General features: G+C 37.8%; 1 protein-coding gene across 1 annotated transcript; it reads right to left on the minus strand.

The window, feature by feature from the left end:
* Window positions 1–5,396: 5,396 nt before the first annotated feature.
* On the minus strand, window positions 5,397–13,979 carry LOC146459949 (extracellular calcium-sensing receptor-like). The gene is made up of 2 exons (XM_085088721.1): window positions 13,842–13,979; window positions 5,397–9,184 (listed from the first exon to the last, which is right to left on the minus strand). Exon 2 carries the CDS (start codon window positions 9,128–9,130, stop codon window positions 6,416–6,418), a length of 2,715 nt encoding a protein of 904 aa, XP_084944847.1. The 5' UTR covers window positions 9,131–9,184; window positions 13,842–13,979; the 3' UTR covers window positions 5,397–6,415.
* Between the last annotated feature and the right edge of the window lie 9,633 nt (window positions 13,980–23,612).

A 23,612-nucleotide genomic window follows, 5' to 3' on the forward strand; every position in this document is an offset into this window, starting at 1 on the left:
TTGTGGATACTTTTGAATATACGAACACCTGTTGTTAAGTACACAGTGCGTGAGAATTTGCATATGTGCTGTAAAGTTTATATAATGCTGTGTGAATAAGTGAATGATCATCGCAGTTATATACGCAACTTAAGCAGTTCCGAAAAGAAATCCTGAAAAAGTAAAACAATAGGGGTTCGAACCCAAGACCTCTTCGATACCGGTGCCGTGCTTTCTCAATTGAGCTATCATTAAAGCTGACTGGGAGCTGGTCATTTTATGAATTCGTAATATACCTGTAGAAGTGATGAGATGAAAGTGAATATATGAAAATTCATACCTTTGAACTGCGGAAGAAAGAATTAATGAATAATTGAATGATCATCGCAGTTAGTATGCAATGACCATCGCAATTGTATACACAACAGTTATACACGATCATTCACTTATTCATTCTTTCTTGCGTAATTCAAATGCCTGAATTCTCATATATTCACTTCCATAATACTGTGTCTTTCACTATTCTACCAACGTTGCCCTCTTGAGGCCTCCAACCACCCGTAGATCTCCATGGGTGCTGACCTGAGTCGTAGTAAGGTTTAAACTGTCTGGATACACGATGGGATATCTCCCTGGACTTGTTATAGGGATTGGTCCCTTGGAATTCTCCTCCCATTTTTCTCAAGGAAATCTAGATGCAGAGACCATAATTTATATCCTGAATTCAAACTGGTCTCAACTGATGGTACAAGACCCCGGAAATTGTCCCTCCGAATAATGCTTGTCTCTAGGAATGAATTTCTTCGGACAAGTTCTGTGGCCAGGCCCCTCGTTTCAAAAATGCAAGGGACTTGCTCCATGGACTAGTCCCGGGGACGTTTTCCCTCGCTTTTGCCTGTCTTAAATATGCCACCAACGACTACATTGTTCCTGGTACGTGAGGCTTTTAGAAAATAGTGAGGGTCAAACAGATTTCATCCACGCCCATAAAATCTGAACATGACTTGTAAACGTACCGTAGTTCTTGTGTTTTCCAGTTTTTCAAGGGATTTCTCCTTGCTTGAGTCCTGCGTCCCAATCGCACTGACCCCTGTTGGTCGCGTTCATGTATTTTTTCATCTTATGTCATTTCATTTATTTATGTATTTATGGTGCCTAATAAAGGTGGTTAATTAAAAAGAAAACATTTTCCCAGTACAAATGTGTCGAACGCAGGTATCACGTAGAAAGGATGTAATCACTTTTTCAATGTCGATAACATTTCTCAGTTCTGTGATTTTTCCCGCAAACTAGAAATTTCAGTGTTTTGTACACTCTTTTTATACATGGATTGTTTTATTTAAACAGTGTGTGACTTGTCAAACATGCACTTTTGAGCCCCAAATTCCATTTCATTATATAAAAACTTTTAAATCAATTTTCTCACAGAACTGTATACAAAGCATTGCACAGGATTGATTTGTTTGTTTTGTGGCTTTATTAAATTTACCGAGAAGAAAAATTAAGTAATTTAAAGCTCAAGGGCCCCATGGTTCAATTATTAATGTGTTGTCCAAGCAGATGATTTTGTGATAACAGGCAGCCTTTCTTTTTCTTGCCATATCATTTATATATGTTTTCTCTTTTTTTCTTTTCCTTTTTTTTTTTTTGCTTAGTTTTGTTTTTTGTTTGTTTGTTCGTTTTTTTCGTGAGTTTGTTTTTTCGCCGAGCATGCGATAGAGTAGTATAATAAATGAGCGTAAAGTTTCTGTAGTTTGAACTGTTTACACTTTCGATTCAGGAACAGTTAAGAAATTAAACAACGTTTTGCTGCCGTAGAAATGTCTGTTTAAGCCTTTGTATGGATAAAACATGTGTCCGTAGCGTTTTTTACGGAGAGTCCGTTTAATGTGGACACTTTGGCATGTCCCCTTGGTGTCCGTATTAATCGACACTTACTATTATAGCTGTTGTGCCCTATTTGTCAGTTGGTGGCCCTTCGTAACATTTGATAGCATTTCCAACGATCTTCAGATTTTGTAGTTTTGCTGGCTCCAATTCCTTGTTGTGTTAAACGCTGCAAAACGTTCCAAAACACAAACGGGCAAGTGTAATACAAAAAAGCCGCTTTTTGTTGGAATTTTATCCGTGTTTTATTTGATGTTATCCTTTAAGTAACGTGTATTCTCATGCAAACTCTTATATTAACCCTTTGCATCCCAACAACGCATATATGCGTCGAAAACACTTTTCTTGCTTCTATGAATTGCTTCTTGTTTAACTTAAGCTACAACGTCATGATGATGTGTGAATGGCACCAGCTAATGTATATTGCCATCATCACACCCAGCAAACCGACTTCACCTCCCGATTTTCGCTGCATATCACCGTTCGTTTGGTAACAAAGCCCAAAATGCCAATTTTTCGGCCAAAGAAAAGCACCAAAAATTACATTTTTTATCGTCAATTTTTAATCCAAATAATTTGTTCAAAAATGAAAAGTCTACATTTACAGCAAACCTCAAGGTCAGACCTTGGTGTCTGATTGGAAGTTTTCCCCTCAACGCTTTCCGAGGGCTAAGCTTCAGCCATTTTATCAGACCCAGTCTTGGAGTATCTTTCGTTGCCTTGTTCACGCCCGAACAGAATTCTGTGTAATTCAGTTTTAGCGCAAGCGTAGAACTCCTGCTCTTTCCATTTCATAGTTTTTTTTTTTTTAATAGGTGTCGAGCCACCCAGTACTACCAGCAAAATTTCGAATCCACTGTATATTTTACTTCTCCAAACTCGCCCAAATTGCCTTGGTAGGTCCTGGAATCCATCCACAAAACGGCCAGAGAGACAACTACACTCGTGCGCCTCCATGTCTGCTACACAGCATGTTTGGCGACTCAGTCCGCATGAAACCACCTCTCACCTCTGCTCTCTTTCAGAGGATTGCCTCTACCTACATTCCAGCTTAATGATGCCAGAATGGGCGCTTCTGCAGAGGAAAATGGCTCGAAAAACACTTATAAAGCGGTGATTTTACCAGATTCGTGCTCGTGCACTCGCTCGAACAAACAACAACCGTCACTTTTGCATCACGTGACAATTTAGCCTGAGCCCACAGTTTCTTAAGACCGCAGATATCTTTATTTCATCTCCATTTATGGAAAAATTAAGTGGTTCAGACTATTCATTGTCAAAAAATCATTGAAAAAATAGCACACACAGTATTTAAAGGGTTAATTTTACCTGCCGGTGAATATAACTTTTTAACTGTTACCTATATATGGCTGTCAATGAGCTTGGGATATTTGTGAACGTGAATGAACTAAATAGAAGCAAACTCGTACCCAGTCGCTATTTACGTGTTTTGTGGGGTAAGAAGATTGGATACGAAGATGAATTGAGGCGCGCGGGGTGTCATTACCATTACGGCAGCACGACATTACAAGCCAACAAAAAAGAAATCACTCATGGGACGAACGCTTTAGCTCATTGAATACCAAACTAGAACCCGCCGGTGAATTTTGACTGCAAGCAATGTCTAAAGTTACTCAGTTTTCTTGAAAAAGAGCACTGCACGGATCTGTCAAACGAAATCTGCCAGTCGCTATTTTCTTCCCATGACACCCCTCGCGCCTCAATCCATCCTCGTATCCAATCTTCTGACCCGCAAAACACGTAAACAGTGACTGGATACGAGTTTGAAACAGAAGAGCATCGATCAACTGATGCTGTAAATTAGCGTTTTACCTGCTCACTCCACTTTATATTTACTTGTTCGTTTGTATCAGCGGCGACCTTATCATATAATATAAGTTTAAATTATATTCAGTATTACCTACGACATTCGACGAAAACTGATATCTTCTTTGTCACCAAAGAGAGGTTGCAGTTGCCAAGCGTCACAGTTTGCAATTCGCTTTTGCAAAACAGAGTCAGTAATTTGTCTTTAAATCACATCTCGCGATTTTCAGATAGTCATTTAGAGCCAAACAATCTATTGTTAAATGATTGTCAATATGGCAGCTTTATCTTCATAGAAATGAATAACAGTCAGTTCTTAAACTCGTAACGTTTAATTTCACTAACATTTATTAAGTGTCCGCGGACAATTATCCGTACGAACGTATTTCAAACTTTCGAACACTTGACATAGTTAATTGACGGACTGGTAAGGAAACCTTGCTATGAAAACAATGGTGCTGCAATTTATGTCGGAAGGGCCGCGACCCAGCACAGTCCTTTGTTTTAACGTTCACACCACAGTTGAATATCTTAACAAAAACGTTTGGATTGGTCAGTTGCTCCAGAACATTCCAAATTCTATTGTTGTTTGTGCAGGGTCAAGGCCGAAAAGGCAAACAAAACAAATAACAAAGAAGTTTGTCAGGTTTCTTAAGCATTGCCTTTAATTAAGTATGTTTTAAACGATCATCGCCGTCACTGATTTCGTGGAATTTTCACTTTCACAGAACATTTTTTCCAAAATTAAACTGAATGATCGCAGTGTACACGCTTTTGTACAAGAGATTGCCGAAGTAAGGTGTTACGGCGTTTAGTTTCTCGCAGATAATTGCAAAAAAAAAAAAAAAAATAGCCGCAATTTTAGCGCTAATTAATTTTACTATTTATTTAGCTATTAGGTTGGTCTCCAGAGTATCCACACCAAGTAGAACGAGTTACAAATCAAAATAGCTCTCTCAATTTGGCAAGGAAATTTTATCAAGCATACATCACCATACAACTGAACAAAGCAGAACAAATTAAAGTCTCTAGATCGTGGCAGTATGCAACTTCAAGAGCACTAAAGTTATCAAGATAAAGCTCGGAGAGTATACAAAACGTCCACAACAGTTTGCTTTTAGGTCAGGAAAAGTGGAAACTGGCCGTTGGACGACGATGAACCTCACTTCCATCAGTTTGTCCTTTGTAAGAATTAACTTCAGTAAAAACGTTTGAGTTCTGCCGTGTAACGTTATGAGTCATCATCACCACTGAAACGTCACTTTTTTTTCGGAACGGCCCTCTCGCCTATCTAATGAACAAATACTCCGTAAGATGGCAGAACATGTCTCTTAAATTACGCAAACGACCTACAAAGCCGGCCTGTTTCACTCCGTGAAAACATAACTGGCTCAAAACTGACCTAGAGCATTGCTTTGATGTATTTTCTACAGAGAAGCTTTGATGACGACGATGGCCAGATGGGTGAGTAAAGATTTATCATAATAATAATAATGATAATAATAATAATAATAATAATAATAATAATAATAATAATAATAATAATAATAATAATAATAATAATAATAATGATGATAATAATAACAACAACCAAGAGTGAGATAGCAACGGCTTGGAAACTAACTACCAAGGCCCTAATGTATGCTTTTTCTTCTCGCTCTCTCCCTTGAATGTGCATGGTTGGCTCGTACGCCATGCAGTTGAAACAAACAGAATAACAAACAGATGACCTAACAATCAATAAATAATCGCAAGTACGCCTTAATTATATGTTCCCCTGAGAGAAATTTTTAACAAGCCGCTATCCTTCTATAAGAAATTTTCGAAGACGTGGGTATGAGGGTGATTATTTAGATGCAAGAGACATATTAAAAAGTAGAAAAAATGTTAAAACAGCTTAGAAAAGGAAGCCGGGATTTATTTCACTTTTTGAAAAAGTTGGCTTGTCAGGCGATGGCAAACGCAATCGTATTCTTTTGGGTGAAATACATATAAATCTAGCTTTTAATATACAATGAAATGTCTTCAAACGATAATTTTTCGCGTGCTCCTCCATTTGGTTGGTCATCGAAGCAACCTCAGATTCAATAACCTAACTGTTTTTGGTCAGCGGCTGCATTTGCTTCATGTTGTTCATAACCAAAACCAACGTTGGCTGTATGGACGAGATTTATTTCCAGCAATGTTTTCCTTCTATATTTCTGAAAGACTGACGTTTGATTCAATACGGAGGCTACGGTAAAAGCACAACGCAACGATTCTTCTTGAAGTGTACCTTTGTTTCAGAATTACATTTTTTAAAGTAACTTGGGAGCAAAATGATTGCAATTATAGACCTGATACTAAATTTTGCCTTAAAGCGAGAGCAATGCTATGTTTAAGGTCGCTAAAACTCTTCTTTATGCTCTCAGAAACGACTTGAATGACTTTTCCTTGAGATGAGATAACTTATCCTTTTAACTTCACAATTTCATGGAAATGTTTCAACAATTAGCTCTTAATATTCTTACACCACTAAATCAGTTCACACTGACCCACTCCATAAATGATCTCAGACTTTAAATCTTCTCAGTTAAGTGTTAACTGCCATGTTCTTGGCTAGTTACTGTTTCGGAAATTTTTAAACGGTTAGTTCTAATTCTTACATCACTATATCAACCTACACTTGGGAACTCCATAAATGATCTCCCACGCGGGTGGCCACTGTATACGAAGGTGGCTTCTACGATAAATTGGTAGCTAGCGTATTTTGGGACAACCGACAGATTCCAGTAACTGGTGCAATGCTCAGGTTGTTGTTAGCTGTTCGCAGCTCGTTCCTCATAAATTGTGCTGTGTTCTGCTCCGGGTGACGAATAATTACATAAACCTTTGGAGCGTACATGCATGCTAGCACACCATAGGAGCTTATAAGAGCAGTTGTGCACGAAACCACAGCCACATACCACCCCTGTAAAGATGATTGTACAGGATAGAAAGTGATCCAAGAGAGAAGGAGAATGTATATAGCAAACCCAATAAAGCGAGCTTCGTTAAAGTTCTCTGGAAGAGTCCTCGCTTTGAACGCGTAGTAGGCGCAGACGAGCGATAACAATATCAGATACGTCAGCATTGTGACTTCTAGTGCTCGTCCAGGCAGCGTTTGATAAGGTTTGCATGTAAACAAAATGTATTTTCCTTTTTCGATATCGGTTGTTTTACACGGCGGATCAAGAGCACCCCACAAGACTGCCAGGACAACTTCTATCACGTTTAACAGAATAACGGATGTAAGCTGCCCGCTTGTGCTCGAACTGGTCCTCCTCATCCAGTTTGTGACATAAGTGACTTGAAAAGCCCTTAGCAACTTCATGGTCTTAACTAAAAGCACCGAGACACTGATAGACGAAGTTATATATCGCCAAGGCTCGATTACAGCACAGATCAGTTGAGTTGGTTGAGAAATCGTTATCATTGGTAAAACGAAACCAAGAGCAATGTTAACTAGTAGCAAGAAGCTTAATTCACGATTCGCTGCTTTCACAATAGGACTTCGACCGTGGCGGACAAAGACGATCGCCGTAAAGAAGGTTAACAGGTAACCCAAACTTGTAAACATCGAGAGGATAATTCCGAATACACTATTCCAGTGCAGGTTTTCAATTGGAAGTGCTAAGCACGCTGTCTTATCGGTGCTTGCTTTTTGTGTCGCTTCGCATTTAATACAGCTTGTTGATCCTGTACGCGGGTTTACTTCCCCATCCGGGCATTCAAGACACTGCCAGCAGCACGAGACTGTAGGCGTTTGCCACGTTCCCGGCGGACACTGCTCTAGACATACTGATTTTGGAATCCCTTTTGTGTCATTTGCGAATGCTCCGTTTCCAAAATTCCATATTATGGCGCTCGTGTTAATCTTCATTATTGGGTCACTATTTGCATCCCATTTTCCTATCTTTACTTTGACATGTTTGTCATTTCTCGCTTTGCCATCAACACCCGGCCGCTGAAAGCTGACAATGTCGTATGCTGCCTGGAGAGGGTCGCCATGGTCATCAAATTCAACCCGACCCGTTAATCCATCGAAACTCACGTTACGAAGGTATAAGAGAACGTCTGATGAGCGAACAAAGGGCTTCGTCGGTGGACAATCCCCACCTGGAAGCAGGCCCGACGGTTTCTTGCAGCGGTAGATCATGTCAAGCGCATGTGCAATGGCATATATGGCGTCGATTTGATAAGGAATAAAGTCGTCTGACATTTTCATGTATAGATCATTTGAAATTTTCAAATCGTCTGGACACTCATCATATTTTGTATAATTCTTTGTGGAGCAATTAAATTCTTCTCTCCACAAGATGTCAAACCAGGGATTTGGGTTTATTTGGGTTTTATGAATTTTTGGTGTCAGATTTCTTATATAATCCTCGTAATTCCAGTAACGAAACTGCCTTGGCTGAACTCCAAGGTAAACTCCAAGACTCATCAATTCACTTCCAAGAAACTCAGGCGTTTTGGTCGACAACGAATCACTCATGATCCATACTCGATCTCTTAAATTCTGCTTGTGCGCTTCTCTTGTCAAGTCTCTGGCAATTACGTCTCCAATCCAAAAGACAATAACTTTGATACTTTCTGCCCTCTTCAGCTTTGCAACAATTGGTTTCAACTGGTTTTCGTACCGCGTAGGTGTGATATACTGCACAAGTCCGATACAAAACGTTTCTCGTTGAAGCGATTCGTGTTCTAGGGCGCGAAAACCATAAATTCCGTAGGAATCTTCCTCAGCTATTACTGCAACAGAAGTCCAACCGAAGTAGTCGATGAGGTCTGCCATGGCTCTTGCTTGAAAGCTATCAGGTGGAACTGCCCTTAGAAACTTGCTATAAAAGGGCCAGCTGAGTTCTTGACTCGACGCTGCTGGGCTTATAGCAGGGATGTTGACAACTTGAAGAAGCCCAGCAACCTGCAAAGAGTCTTGAGAGCCATAAGGTCCCACTATTGCTGCAATAGGTCTGGTACTGTTCTCTTTTGATTTCAAGCAATGCATACATGCACTGCAAGTGACGTAGCAAGCACTTAATGTGTCATTTTGGTAAGCCGAAACCCCATTGCTTTGCCGCAGCAAATGAAGTTGAGTGCTAAAGTGGTAAGTGTGTTCCATAGCCTTTGCTTTATCCATACAGTAGTCTCTGATATCGTACCCAAGCTGCACGTTAGGTAGGATATTTACGTTCTTGTTTATTTGCTCAATGGCGAAGAGAGCAGCTTGGACACGGTTTATTCCTGGGAGAAACACATCCTTGCATCCATCTTTCGTGTTTTTCCTGTGTAGCGCGAGGAGCCCGCCGATCATCTCGTCACCCGGTTTATAAATTCTGTCAGTTTCTCCTTTTATGGTGGCATGTTTTCCGGCGTAAAGACAGATAGCAAGCACAAGTGTTAGAAAACGAGGCATGGTTGCGCCGATCCACCTTTTTCCCAGTGCTCGCCTTGCCTATTCCACTGCCATCTAGAAATGAAGTGTCATAAGGTGAAAAAAAAAATAGACATTTAACCTAGTTTTTATAAAGATTCCTAATTTGGGGAATTTCGCATTGCTATCTAGCTAAAAGTGCAATAGATTTCAAAGTTTCAAGGATATAAACGTACTGAATTAAACTTATCTTAAACATTGAACGATTAACACACAATATGTTAGATTTCCCCAGAGTTTAAAGTTTGTGTTTTCTATTTGTTTCATCAGGACAACCCAGTGGTTCGTTTTGGAGGAATATCTGTTCGGAACATGGCATTACCCGTCTCAGAAATTCGGATTAACCGGTGAAAGAAAAATTAGCCGGCCTTCTTTTACGATCTGTCACCTCAAACTTTCGTAACACTTAAAAACCTAACTATGTTTGTTTTCGGAAAGTTAACGGCTGAACTCTGAAATTCAGGGAGTAAAATTCAGGTTCCGAAAAGTTTTTGACATTTAAATTTTCAGCTACAGTAGAACCCCGTTAATACGGTCACCAATGGGTCCAAACAAATTGGCCGTATTAACGGGGTGGCCGTATTACCGAGGCAGGGTCAAATTTCATGACTTGAGGGCGGTAATGACAAAGATTTACAGGACAACAGAACTATATCAAGCTACTGACAGAGGAACCTTCTAGATATTGAGAACAATCTTTCTGTGAGACATGCCCGCAAGACAGACGATGGCTTAAAGTTAAAGAGAGACAGAGCAAGGAGGAATCCGCAAGAAAAAAAGCAAGCCGTCTTAAGGTTACCGTATACCTTAGAGGTGTCTGGCATCCAGGCAATGCAGCGCGATCAGTTTAAACTGTAGATACCTGAACCCCTGTATTAAATTAAAGCTTATAGAGCTGGCTATCAAACTATACCAAGAATTTTGAAATAAAATAAATTGTCGAATTTTCAATCAATCGCCTTTACGGCGAAGCCCATTGACTAAAGCGGATGTTAGCGTCACGATTTACTGCATTTCCTTTGTCATGTTTGTAATGACAATGGAGGAGTGTTGCTTACTTTGTAAAGTAAATCGGTTGTTTGATTAGAGTAAATGACAAAGGTCAATGAAATTGACGTGTCACAGACGTTTTGGTTTTCTAAATTTAGCGTGAGTGGCCGTATTACCGGGGTGAAATTATAAAGGATTTTACTGTTTGGGACCGTATTAACGGCCCTTTTGCCGGGCCAAAAATAATCGCTGTAATACGAGGTGGCCGTAAGGTGGGGTTCCACTGTATAAGGAATCCGGAGAGATCAAACTGTGTTGCTTACAAAGATTTTTCATCAAACGCTCTTGCCTAAGAACACAACATTAACAGCTTGGCTTACACTTTTCTCATTCAGTGTCCCTATTTAATCACATAAGAGAATGCAGTTTTAAAGAGAAAATGTTTTCGCAATATTTTACAATTTTAAAATCTTACCGCGCAGAGTGATGAAGAAAATGACACAAGGCTAAACGGCAAGTTGACTGCTTTTGGAAGTGCCTCGCCAAAAGCAAATTATTTTGGAAAGTTTATCGAAAGGAAAAGCGTTTCAACGTGTGCTTCCGGCTCCTCGGTAGAGAATTTATTTACGTTTACGAGTGATTTGGATCAAGAGGGATCAACATATTCAATTTTTGCCTTAGCAAAACATAAAACCATTTTCAATAATTACGAAAGGCCCTCGGGCGGACTACGAATATCTACGTCAACGTGAATTATGCGCAATGCGTGGGAACTACTTCTTACACAAAATTTTGCTAGATTTACGAAAAAATGACAGAAATGGCTAGACGTTAACTGATTATATCAAATGTGGATTCTTGAGTTTTACATCAGTAAAGAAATTTGAATCCAGCTGTCGACTAAGCTAGATATATCTAATGGATTTTTAAACGGATTCAAGAAAAATGGGTGTGAATTAAAATAAAATTAATGATTCCTTTTAAATTTATAACGTTCCAAAAATGTTCTCCTTTACAACAAAGTATCGGATACCTTGGTTTAGGGATACTTATGGTGGTCAACTAGAAAGCTTTTGCTACTTTGACCACCACACACATTTTATAATTTGTACTGTATAAAATTTTAATCTTGTAATCATCTGTTGTAATACTTCACTTTCTATGTTAATGTTGTGTAAATAGTGTGAAATAAATGAACCTTGAACCTTGAACCTCACTTAGCCTATTTTCTGATGATGGAAGAAATCGGAAGAATCCAAGATAGTTTAAATTGAAAGAACGTTGTATAAAAGGAAAAGAAGGTGGTCTTCTTGTTAAGTGACAAGCAAGTGCGAATACATTTGTAAAAAATATGTTAAGAACGTTATATACGACTGTGCTAATGTAACCGATATTCCCTCACAAACGCATATTATTTTCCCAGTAATGTAGATATAAATAGATAACGTGCTAGATCCATTTCCGTGTCTTTCTTTGCACTTATCTGGATTGCAAATGTACACCTGCCTAGTAAATGCGTTGTTCTACTGGATATAGGATGCCATACATACAGAAAAGAAAAAAGGAGATTTGTTTTACAATTTGTATGTTTTTCTCGACAAAAAAACAAACCTTTGTATTCAGTCTTTTATATCTCGCTTTTGCCGAAAGCTGGGCAAATTGTTAAAAAGTAAGCGTTCTCTGATAGTAACATAGATATCATTCAAGAATCTTTAAGTCGGTAGGGGATTGCGTAGGAAACATTTAGTCTACAAACACGCCAATATTTTACAATTGCGAAGATTTCATGGGTCAAGCAGAAGCAATACCTATCAAAGAATATCAAGGTCATATAAAACATAGAAAAAAATAATAAATTTTTCAGTATGTCCGGAAGCTACGACATATTTTGCAATCAATCCATTCACGAAAGAGTAAAAAATATTACATTTACGATGTTGTTTCGGTTATTTTCTCTTAGTATTAAAATTGGTCGCCAATATCATTAAAAGACCCTTAAAAGAACTAATATCATATCGTATCAAAAAGGTTGCATATAATAGATGAAATACGCAATGCATTTTTCAAAACAAATTTTACTTCTGATTAAAACTGCTTTTGCGGCAATTTTCAATTACTAACTGCAAATAATTTTAGAACGATGCTGTTGTTATTTTGTTGAAAGTCGAGAATGGCATATAATTCCTCGAAAGATGTAAAACCCACGTTCAAAACTAGCCATAATAAAATAATTAAAAAAAAAAAAACCTGTTTCGGGTACGGGGAATTTTAAATAAAGGAGTGTCCTATGTTGCAAAATATTGTTATTTATTTTTTTAACGAGTGGGCGACTTTGTTGAAGTCACGTTTCGTTTACTCTACGGGGCCTGTTTTTAGGAAAAAATTGAAACACAAAAAAAGACTGAATACAAAGTAGTTTACAGGCAAAGCGGCCGACTTTAGATTATTAAAATGAACCAGAGTCGCTAAACACTGAAATCAAAATGCACTCTGAGCGTATAGGGAATTCCTGCCGGTGTTGTTCGAGATCTTTTTAGGGGATACGATATTTCCACTACCTAACACAATTCTATCTTTTCAGAACCTTTAGCCGTGAATATTTTTAAGGGAACTGATAACTTTTCAGGAAGATGAATCTTATTAACCCCCTACTTTACAAAATGCATTGCATATAAATTCTTTCGAGCGATTAACTTTGAATGATTTGGGCTCAGTTAAAAACATTGCTGGATGCTTTTGAATTATAATTGCATTTTCCGTCTCTCGGAAATCGAAAAAGTCGATGTTTCTATTATCTCATTTATAAAACTTTGATGTAATGATTCAGTAAAGATAAAGCTATTTTTCTTTTTTTGCGCAGTCCAAACTTTGATCGAATCGAGTCGGCTCGCATTCTTTTTGAGGGAGATTTGGAAGAAAAACCAAACGCATGGATAGAAGCATGATACTGTTCATCCTTTTATTTCTTATAAAATGCCTTGCTCGCCAGTTACCCTGATTACAACTGGCATTCAGTTCTTTTCTTATCTTATTAAACTGGCGGTCTTAAAATATCAGAGTTGTGACTAGCAGAATCCAACTTTGAGTATATTCTAATGCCACGAAATCTTTAACGTTACAGTACTTTTCTAGCACTGAAATAAATGTCGATATTTTCCCTGTCATCAAGTATTGTCTATAGCTGGCCTTTTACTCACAGCACAAACAAAGACAAACACCACATATCGATTAATTCAGCAAAGGATATATGCGCAAATAGCTGATAAACTAGGTTACAACACATTAGCGAGTAAATTTTTATAATTTTATTATGTCTTTTTTCAAATTTTAGCTTAAAAATAAGAATCATTATTTTCAAGACCTTTAACATCATGTCACAAAATGAATTGAAATCACAGGTACGACTGTTTGATTTAATCTTAGTTTGCACAGTTGCTTTCATGTCGTTAAATGAATTTTTTCATGTAATAAAAAGGGTGGTTAGTTTCCTGACTGATAAACCATATGGTTGCAAAGTAAAAATTATTTTGTACTAGTATTAAGGTAAAAAAAAAAAACAAAAAAAATTTTCTGTGAAACCATAGCACAGAAAGAAGGAACTAGAAAAGACAATCGCGTTCAATTTATGTCATCATCTCGCCTTGTGGTTTTTAACGCGTTCAGAAATATGATATTGTCCGAGACGAAAATAAGACAAGCTTACCTTTGAAGGCCAAATGTAAAATCTATTTTCAATGAGATTCTTGGCCTGAATCCTTAGAACCCTTGTTTAACAATTTTGTTGCCACTTAAAAAACAAAAGAACGGTTTCTAACCAAAACGTATCCTTACTCGACAGCGCTCGTGAAAGAGTCTCCAGTTAGCACGCAGCAGCTGCCAAATGTAAATATGTCAATCAATCGAACGTCATTTTGAGATGAATGTCATGTTAGCTACATTCGCCGTCATCGGAAATAAATTTTGTTTCATCAAGCATCTTACTGAATGTTTAATGAAGACTATCTATTTTTTTTAATTGGGAATTTCATTGTGGCCCATGACGCTTTTTCTGGTTATTAATAAGTGACGTTAGGACTAGTACATGAACTGGAGAATTACTTGTCAGTTCAATACTGAGTAGCAATTAAAGAAACTCAATTCGATGGAAACGATTTTGCAGTCATCAAAATGCTTTATTGGATTACGGAGCATTTCTTAACGACACCGCCGTCTCCACAGATTTTAAAGCACATGCTGAAAATGTCAATCAATCTTATTACAGAGAAGTGTTAATCAAAGCCTTTAAGAGTCGATTTACAAGATGGCTTAGAGTCAGGTCTTCAACTGATCAGATCTATATATCAACATCTTGGAAACTGGCACTGCTTTCATCGTTATAATAGGCGTTGAATTAGCATAACCATAGATAAACGTGGTATTTTGAAAGATGTATTCTTAGCTTTGAAACCAACTGTCAACTAACGATAGCAAATACAGAACAGGCACCATGTTTTGTCGATGAGGTCGATATTGTGAGGTCGATATTGTGTATTTACTTGGGTTGACAAAAGAAAATTAAAGTCTGTGGTTGTTCTGTTCTTCTCAGTAGCCTTTAATACTGAAATCGTCTTTCTATTCTATTTACTTTTTAATCTCAAATTTCTAGGAAATCACTTTTGTACTTTTTAGTAATACACAAGGAAAAGTGGTTGTCGATTTCCAAGCACCGAGAACTAGGTTGATAAAACGAGGCTCAGCCGATTTTTTTTTTTAACCAACTTCGAGGCGTTGGAAATCGGATGAAACGCTGTTTCGAGTGTTTGATATAACTTCTCCAACCCATCAGTAATTCTTGGAGAAATTCAAATAAAAATTTCACCACATTTTATGATAATTAAGATCATGATTATGCATCTTCTATGCGTATGCATGTTCTATGTACAAAGAATGTTATAGTTGACAAAAAACATACAGAGATATCACTCACTCAAAGGCACTCCCGTGCACTCCTGTACTGTCGTGGATAAACCATTTTGCGTCTCCCTAAGCGTCGATCACAATTATAAGTTGATTATGATTCATTTGGTGTTAAAGTTAGGTAACAAATCGAGATGTATTTGTTTCATGTCTGTTGTGGAGTGTCCTGGTGCGGAACTGAAATGAGAAGGATCTGGAGCAGACGAGTTGGTACGACTTGGATTCTTTGTAGCTTGCCTGTGTCTGGCGAATCTTTATCGGACTGTTCGTTTTTGTTTTTGCAGTATATTGTTTGAATGTCACATTTTTTAAACTACACTCTTTTTTCTTTGTAAAAAATTTATTTTATAAGAATATCGAGGACGAAATTTGCGAAATTTTCAGAATATTTTAAGAATAAACCCGAGGCTGAGATTTTGAAAAGAATATAATTTAATCTAAACGGCAAAACTAGCCAATAAAACGATAAAAACCTGCACTAGCCGAATGTTCGATACCGAATGACAGTTCGATACATATCTGGACACCAAACCTTTGTAATTGATTCCCCAATACATTCTAAAACGGAAATGTCATAGGCTATAATCTAAGAACATTTACAAGAATATTTCCATCCTAACTTTTGCAGAAAAATAAGAATATTCAGCCTGGGACAGAAAATTCCAAACCTTTGTAATTGATTCCCCAACACATTCTAAAACGGAAATGTCATACGCTATAATCTAAGAACATTTACAAGAATATTTCCATCCTAACTTTTGCAGAAAAATAAGAATATTCAGCCTGGGACAGAAAATTCTTATATATAAAAAAAGAGTGTATGACATAAGTTAAATTAGTAGAATTACATGTCAAGCAATGTTCAATTTTCCGCTTTTTGTGTAGAACTGAAAGTGTAGAGAGAAAACCTCCACCCACTTTTGGCCATTTTTGGAAAGTAATTGGTTTTTTGTCTGTCAGAATTTCAAATTGTCAATTTGCTGCAGTAGTTATCGAATTTCTCGCGCGAGTACTTCACTCAGACCCCATGGGGCATTGTCTTTCACGCCGAAGAAAATGTCTTCTTCAAATCTCGAAAGCGCAAATCTCATGTAAACAAGTGAGGGAAATTTTCATGTCTTTACTGCCGAAGAAAATACCTTCTTCATTTCTTGAAGTACAACCTCCAAAGTGCTGCAGAGCGAGAAATTTTCATGTTATGAAAACGTCAATGACAGCTAACTATTATATTTCTATTATTGCTCGCTTAATTCACAAATATCGACGCTAAACGTTTTGTCGTAGAATTGGAAAAGGAAACAACTCGATATATTTTTAGTCTTTTCGCGAACGGTCGACGCAAAGCATGAAACGTCAATAGAATTGTAATGGGTTAAATTATTGCTAAAATGAATGGTAAGCCACAGGCGCACAAGTGTAATGTATGAGTCTGTATGGAGAATGCGAGCTGGGATTTCCTAAAGATGAACAAAATAATGTATAATAGACGTGCCATGCGTGGGGAGGGCCGGGCCACATATTTTTTGAAATGACAAATACGAACTCACCTAATAGCGTACCACCTGATGAAGGCATTGTGTTTTTTGTTTTTTTTTGTTTTTTTTTTGTTTTTTAGCATACTGATGTCTTTGGCGGCAGTCCACGAAATTGAGGATATTTATGTTTCATATCATGCTCCATTCCAGTTCAAAACCACATTCACTTTCATAGGGCACTCTGTCTCGTTTCTTCACGTTTAAAGCAGGTTTAAAACTTTGTTTAAGGAGTCTTGTAAATTATATTCGCTTCGTTGCTTTTCCAACAAGATTGCACACAGCTACAGCGCGTCATTTTTGTGTTCAATTTCTTTTCAAACCGTTACCTTACTACTGTAATAAACATTGATCAATACATTGCGCTTAACCTTCACTTGAGATATCAAGAAGTTGTGACCGTTAAAAGAGTTTCTGCTCTTCTTGGAATCTTGTGGGTTTAAGTTAACGGCTCGGGTCGTCGCTCACGGTTCAATTTCTTAAGGCATTCTGATTACAGCGCCTTGTCGTTCAGTTGTGTATGTATTGAGCTGCATTGCTATTAACGCGATGCTGTGTGACAAAGTGTGCTGCGCTGTAAAATGCCATCAACACCAGATAGCTCGCCAAATTCATTCCCGTCAGTGTAAAGAATCGTGAGCATGGTTGGTTTTGAGACTTCCATCCGGTATGTTCTACGTACACTTAGTGTTTGCCTTACCTGAGAGCAGTTTCCGTTGCGGCCAGCATCTCAGGACCAAAAATGTCACATTCGCTTATCCTATTGTTATTAATTTTTGCACAATTATTTGCATGAACCCGTCGTTGTTGTTTTTGTGGATACTTTTGAACATACGAACACCTGTTGTTAAGTACACGGTAAGTGAGGCTTTTGGTTGTGTGCTTAAAGTTTGTATAATGCTGTGTGAATAAGTGAATGATCGTCGCAGTCATATACGCAACTTAAGCAGTTGCGAAAAGAAAGCCTGAAAAAAAATCGGGGTTCTAACACATGACCTCTACGATACCGGTCCAGTGCTCTATCAATTGAACTATCATTAAAGCCAACTGGCAACTGGTCATTTTTTTTAACTCGTTATATACCCGTAGAGGTGAATATATGAAAATTCATATCTGCGGAAGAAAGAATGATTAAGTGAATGATCATCGCAGTTGTATACACAATAGCTATATACGATCATTCCGTATTCTTTCTTGCGCAGTTCAAAGGTATGAATTTTATATATTCACTCTCATGATGCTGTGTCTCTCACTATTCTAGCCACGTTTCCCTCTCGAGCCCTCCAACCACCCGCAGATCTCCAGGGGTGCTGACCTGAGTCGTAGTTAGGTTTAAAGGTCAGCATACACGATGGGATAAGTCCCTGGACTTGTTAGAGGGATTGGTCCCAGTGTGCCTCTCCTCCAATTTTCATCAAGAAAATCTAGACTCAGAGACCGCGTTTTATACTCTGAATTCAAACTGGTTTCCACTGATGGTACAAGATCCCGGGCATTTCCCCTCCAAATAATGCTTGTCTCTTGGAATGAACTGTTCTTGGGACAAGTGCTGTGGTCAGGCCCCTCGATTAAAAAGTGCAAGGGATTTGCTCCATGAACTTAAACCTAGCAACAAAAGCTTGGTAAAACAGGGGTTATACCCTGGTTCAAGCCTGGTTTAAAAAAACTGGAGTATCCTGGTTCGTGAACTGGACTTACCAGGCTTGAACCCCATGTGATATAGTGTGTTTAACCCTGGTGTACTAGGTAATTTTGGTAGCCCTGGTCCTGCAAAAACCTGGTTAACCCAGGTTTCAGAAATAACCAGGGTTACCAGAGTTTAACCTTGTCTTGTCTTTGGCTTCATGCACCCACAGGTTGTGCTCTTTGGTCCTAGTGACAAATTGTTCAATAACACTCGAAATCACCAGAATTTTACTTTTAAATACAGGAAATTTCAGCCATTTTCAATAAAATGTCCAAAAGCAATTTCATGGTTGCCATGGTTTTGCTTTACTACATCTGTGCTCTATGATTTGGTGGCAAAGATCACATCATTAACAATTATTTTTCTTCAATAATGGGAAGCCAAACCAAATGCTGTTTATGTCTGTTGTGATTGGTTAGAGCAATATAATTACTTTCATATATGTGACCTTTAATATTGATCGTGGTAATGTTAATGCTGTGGTTTTCCTCGCTTTAAAAAAGACATTTGACACTGTTGACCATGATATCCTTTTAACTAAAATGAACCTTTACACGCAAGGAACAGCTCTTGATTGGTTGAAGTCGTATTTAGCTAATCGTACACAACGATGTCTCGTTAATGGTTCTCTTTCTAGAATCTGTTCACTTAAATGCGGGGTACTGCAAGGAACAATCCTTGGCCCCCTTCTATTCCTTATTTATATTAATGACTTGCCAAACTGCCTAACATCGTACCAGCCAGAAGGATGTATGCTGATGACACCCACATCATTATGCTAGCTGGCGTTGATGTGAATTCAATACCGTTAAATCTGAATCAAGATTTAGATAACCTAAACAAATGGCTTATTTCCAATAAACTTACTTTGAACACTGTTAAAACTGAATTTATGCTAATTGGGTCCAGACAAAATTTGAGTGCTTTGTCGAACCCACTTGAGCTCTCGATTGATAATGTTCCGATAGAACATGTGTCCTTAGACTGCAAGCAGTCCCTTTCTGGATAGTCTAAAAAACTAGAGCGAACAAGCGGAAGGGGGCTTCGGGAGAGGCGGAAAAAAGTGTCTTCTCGTTTATTTCTCCTCGCTCCAGTCTCGCTGCGCTATGAGCACACCATCTCGACTAACCAGAAAGGGACTGCTTGCAGTCTAATGTCTCCTCAAATCGCTTGGAATATTTGTTGTTGAAAATCTACGGTGGCAAACACGCATTGATAAATTACCTACAAAGGTCGCTTCCGGGATAGGAGCAATAAAAAGAGTTAGACCTTTTGTCCCTCCACCTACTGTTCATTATATATACAACGCACTAATTCAATCTCATTTCGATTACTGCAATCCTGTCTAGGGTAATTGTGGTTAAACGTTATTTGACAGGCTACAGAAGCTTTAGAACCGTTTTAATTCTAGATATGATGCTGACGCTATAACCGCTCAATTGGACAGCTCGATTGGAAAGACTTGAGCAATCAATTTCAAATACAGAAAGCCTTAATGGTATAAAAGTCTTTGAATGGTCTTGTTCCTGAATATTTATCCTCTAAATTTGATAAACGAAATGAAACGCGTTACTCCCTGAGGGACTCTGTTAACAAACTATTTGTCCCGTTTCCGCGAACTAATAATTTCATGAAAAACAGCTTTAGTTATAGCGGCGCAGTTCTCTGGAACAGCCTGCCCTGTGCTGTGAGAGAAGCTAAATCTAAGTCAATTTAAAAGATTAGTTAATCTTCGTTTTTAATGTTATAGCATACACGGCATTCATGAAAAAACAGGTTTTAGTTAGATTAGTTGTATTTAGTTTTTGCATTTCTTATTCTCATACTCCAGATGGATTTTACCATGTTTAAATAAAGAACTATTATATTCTATTCTATTCTATTCTATTCTATTCTATTCTATTCTATTCTATTCTCTTCTATTCTATTCTATTCTATTTTATTCTATTCTATTCTATTCTATTCTATTCTATTCTCTCACGCGAAAACGTTCCTTACGGTATGCCGTTTTGAAACGGATAGCCGTTCGTAAGCCGTTCATCAGCTGTTCGCGAACGGCTCCAGCTCTTCGTTCCAAAAAAAATTGTGAGCCGTTCGAACGGCTCGAGCTATCCGTTCAAAAAAAAATATTGTGGCCGTTCGAACGCCTTGAGCTATCCGTTCTTAAAAAATTGTGAGCCGTTCGAACGGCACGAGCTATCTGTTCAAAAAAAATTGTGGCCGTTCGAACGCTTGAGCTATCCGTTCTTAAAAAATTGTGAGCCGTTCGAACGGCTCGAGCTATCCGTTCCAAAAAAATTGGGATCCGTTCGAACGGCTTGGGCTATCCGTTCCAAAAAAAAATTTACATGTAAGCCGTTCGAACGGCTTGAAATAATTATCCGTTCAAAAGATCTTGTCAGCCATGCACTCAATTGAAAACCATTATAGCAGGACACTATTCAGATCATAGCTAAGCAAAACCAGCAAGCAGTCAAAACACTAAAGTCCTTTATCAATATTACGTGCCTGGCAGAGAATAGCTACAGGTGAACCATTTTTTGACATGCAAGCACTCAAAACAGTATAGCCCTTCTTCAGTATTACATGCCTACCAGAGAATAGAGGTCATTTCTTTGAATACCCCCAAACCCCCCTAGAGGCTCAAGTCTTTGCCACTTTCAACGCTCACCTCACCTCTCCTAAAAGTCTGCCTTAATGGCCCTGTCGGAGAGAACAAATTTTCTATGTTGAGACATGGGTATCAAGTACGACTGTTCCATTCTCCTGTCACTTTCTTGTGAACCCATTTAACTTCAACTTAAGTGAAGGTCTCCTAGATTTTTTATATTGAAATGAATTCTTGAATGTGTACACACCATAGAAGGACTTTTACATGTAGCATAACTGACGCATACCCAGCAGGCCAAAACTTAGAATTACATGTACGATCTATTGCCGCCCTTTGCGTAAAGGAATTGATTGTAGCTTAATTCCTTCAAAGCAAGTTATTGTATGCAAACTCGAGGTCTGTTTCTTCACCTTAATTCTTGACACACAGTTGGTGGCACAAAATCAATAACCCCATGTTAATTCAATGTAGAATACAACTCAACCTCATCCATGAGACACAGGCATCTCAGGGGCGAATTTACACAAGTAGTGGTGTTCTAGTCAGTTGTTCCCTGTCACCCAAGGTACGTAGTGGGGTAATTAATAAATTTACTTTGGCAATCTTAATGAATTGGCCCTACAATGACATTCAGTGTCAATATAAACAAACTGAGTGCAGTATACTGGCAGGAATTAATACACAGTAATTCTTGAGTTGTTCTACATTGGCAAAGAAATATCACACATTTAATGGGCCAAACTAAACCTAGGTGGTTTAAGAAGCATAGTCACAAAATTGGGAAAAAAGGACGAGACCATTATCTTTCCATGCAAGCTACATGTAGTTTAATTAAAAGGGATTTATTTTTTATGCTTTCTCATTGTTGCTTTCAAGTCTGCGTGGAACTTGTTTATGTTCTTAGTCTGGATAATGAAATGTGTTGTTCTCGTAGTAATACTCCGACATGACAGTTTCAACAGTTCATACTTCATAAGTTTAAATTCAAACACTTTCTGTTTTGTTTTTGTCAAAATTGAAACACTTTGTCCTTTCAAACATACATTGTACCACAAGTGGCCCATCTTAACGGTTTGTATAGACAAACTTGGACTGCTCAGGGAGCCAATCAGGTTGCTCCTTTTCAGTGCAGACCAGCTCAACTATAATATTAATATCCATTTATTATATGGCTACGATAGTACAATAACAACAACAACAACCTTTATTTTCCTCATGGTAATTAGCTTATTATAAGTACATTCTTGTGCAGTAAAATTTTAATTTTTTTCAAAAGCCTGGTAAGCCTGGTTGAACCAGACTTCACCAGGCTTACACGTCTTTTGTTGTCGGGCTAAAGCCCGGGGACCTTAACTTTTCCCTCGCTTTTGCCTGTCTTAAAATATGCCACCAACGACTACATTGTTCCTGGTACGTAAGGCTTTTGGAAAATAGTGAGGGTCAAACAGATTTCATCCACGCCCATAAAATCTGAACATGAGTTGTAAACGTACCGTAGTTCTTGGGTTTTTCCAGTTTTCAAGGGATTTCTCCTTGCTTGAGTTCTACGTCCTTTACGCACAGAGTGACCCCGTTGGTCTCGTTCATCTATTTTTTCACCTCTTGTTATTTCATTTATTTATGTATTTAAGATGCTCAATTAAGCTGGTTAATTAAAAATAAAACACTTTCCCAGTATAAATGTGTCGAACGCAGGTATCACCTAGGTATCACCTAGAAAGGATGTAATCACTTTTTCAATTTCGATAACATTTCAGTTCTGCAATTTTTCCGCGAACTAGAAATTTCAGTGTTTTGTACACTCTTTTTATACATAGATTTTTTTTATTTAAACAGTGTGTGACTTGTCAAACATACACTTTTCGAAACTCAAATTCCATTTCATTATATAAAAACTCAATCACTTTTCTCACAGAACTGTATACAAAGCATTGCTAGATTGATTTGTTTGTTTTATGGCTTTATTAAATTTACTGAGAAGAAAAATAAAGTAATTCAAAGCTCAAGAGCCCCATGGTTCAATTATTGATGTGTTGTCCAAGCAGATGCTTTTGTGATCACAGCCTTTCTTTTTCTTTCAAAGATCCTTTATTTATTTTTTTGTTTCATTTTTTTGGTCTGCTTAGTTTTGTTTTTTGTTTGTTTGTTCGTTTTTGTCGTGTGTTTGTTTTTTCGCCGAGCATACGATAGAGTCAAATTAATGTATGTTCATCTGTCGAAACAACGCATTGTACTCAGGGACATTATACATGAAAATAATTATCTAAGTCTCCCAGTTAAACGAACTTCGAAAATTACATTAAAATTATTAAACCTTTATTCATGTAGAAAAACTTATACGCAGTTTTAAACAAGGAGGCGGGCGGGAGGGAATTTAATTTTTGGCTCGTTAATACTCTTTAAGCTTTTCCATGACTAGCTTCAAGAAATTATTTTAGCAAAACCTGAATTATTTATGATCCACTGAAAAGGTAAGAATTGTACAATGAAATGTTAAATTAATTTGATCTATGAAGGAAGAGACAATAAAAAAAAGTCTCCCATGGATTCCACCTCTTTGTCCGAATAAATAAATAATGAATTATTAATATCTCACTAAGCAATTTACCTTCAACTCTATGGAAAGTTAATTTCTACAACAAAGGGTGAACTATAGAAGGCAAAACCATGACGAATGGTGAGCAGGTA

This window comes from Pavona decussata, unplaced genomic scaffold (genome assembly GCF_977016875.1).
Source record: "Pavona decussata unplaced genomic scaffold, jaPavDecu1.1 SCAFFOLD_215, whole genome shotgun sequence".
In the NCBI taxonomy this organism is placed as follows: domain Eukaryota; kingdom Metazoa; phylum Cnidaria; class Anthozoa; order Scleractinia; family Agariciidae; genus Pavona; species Pavona decussata.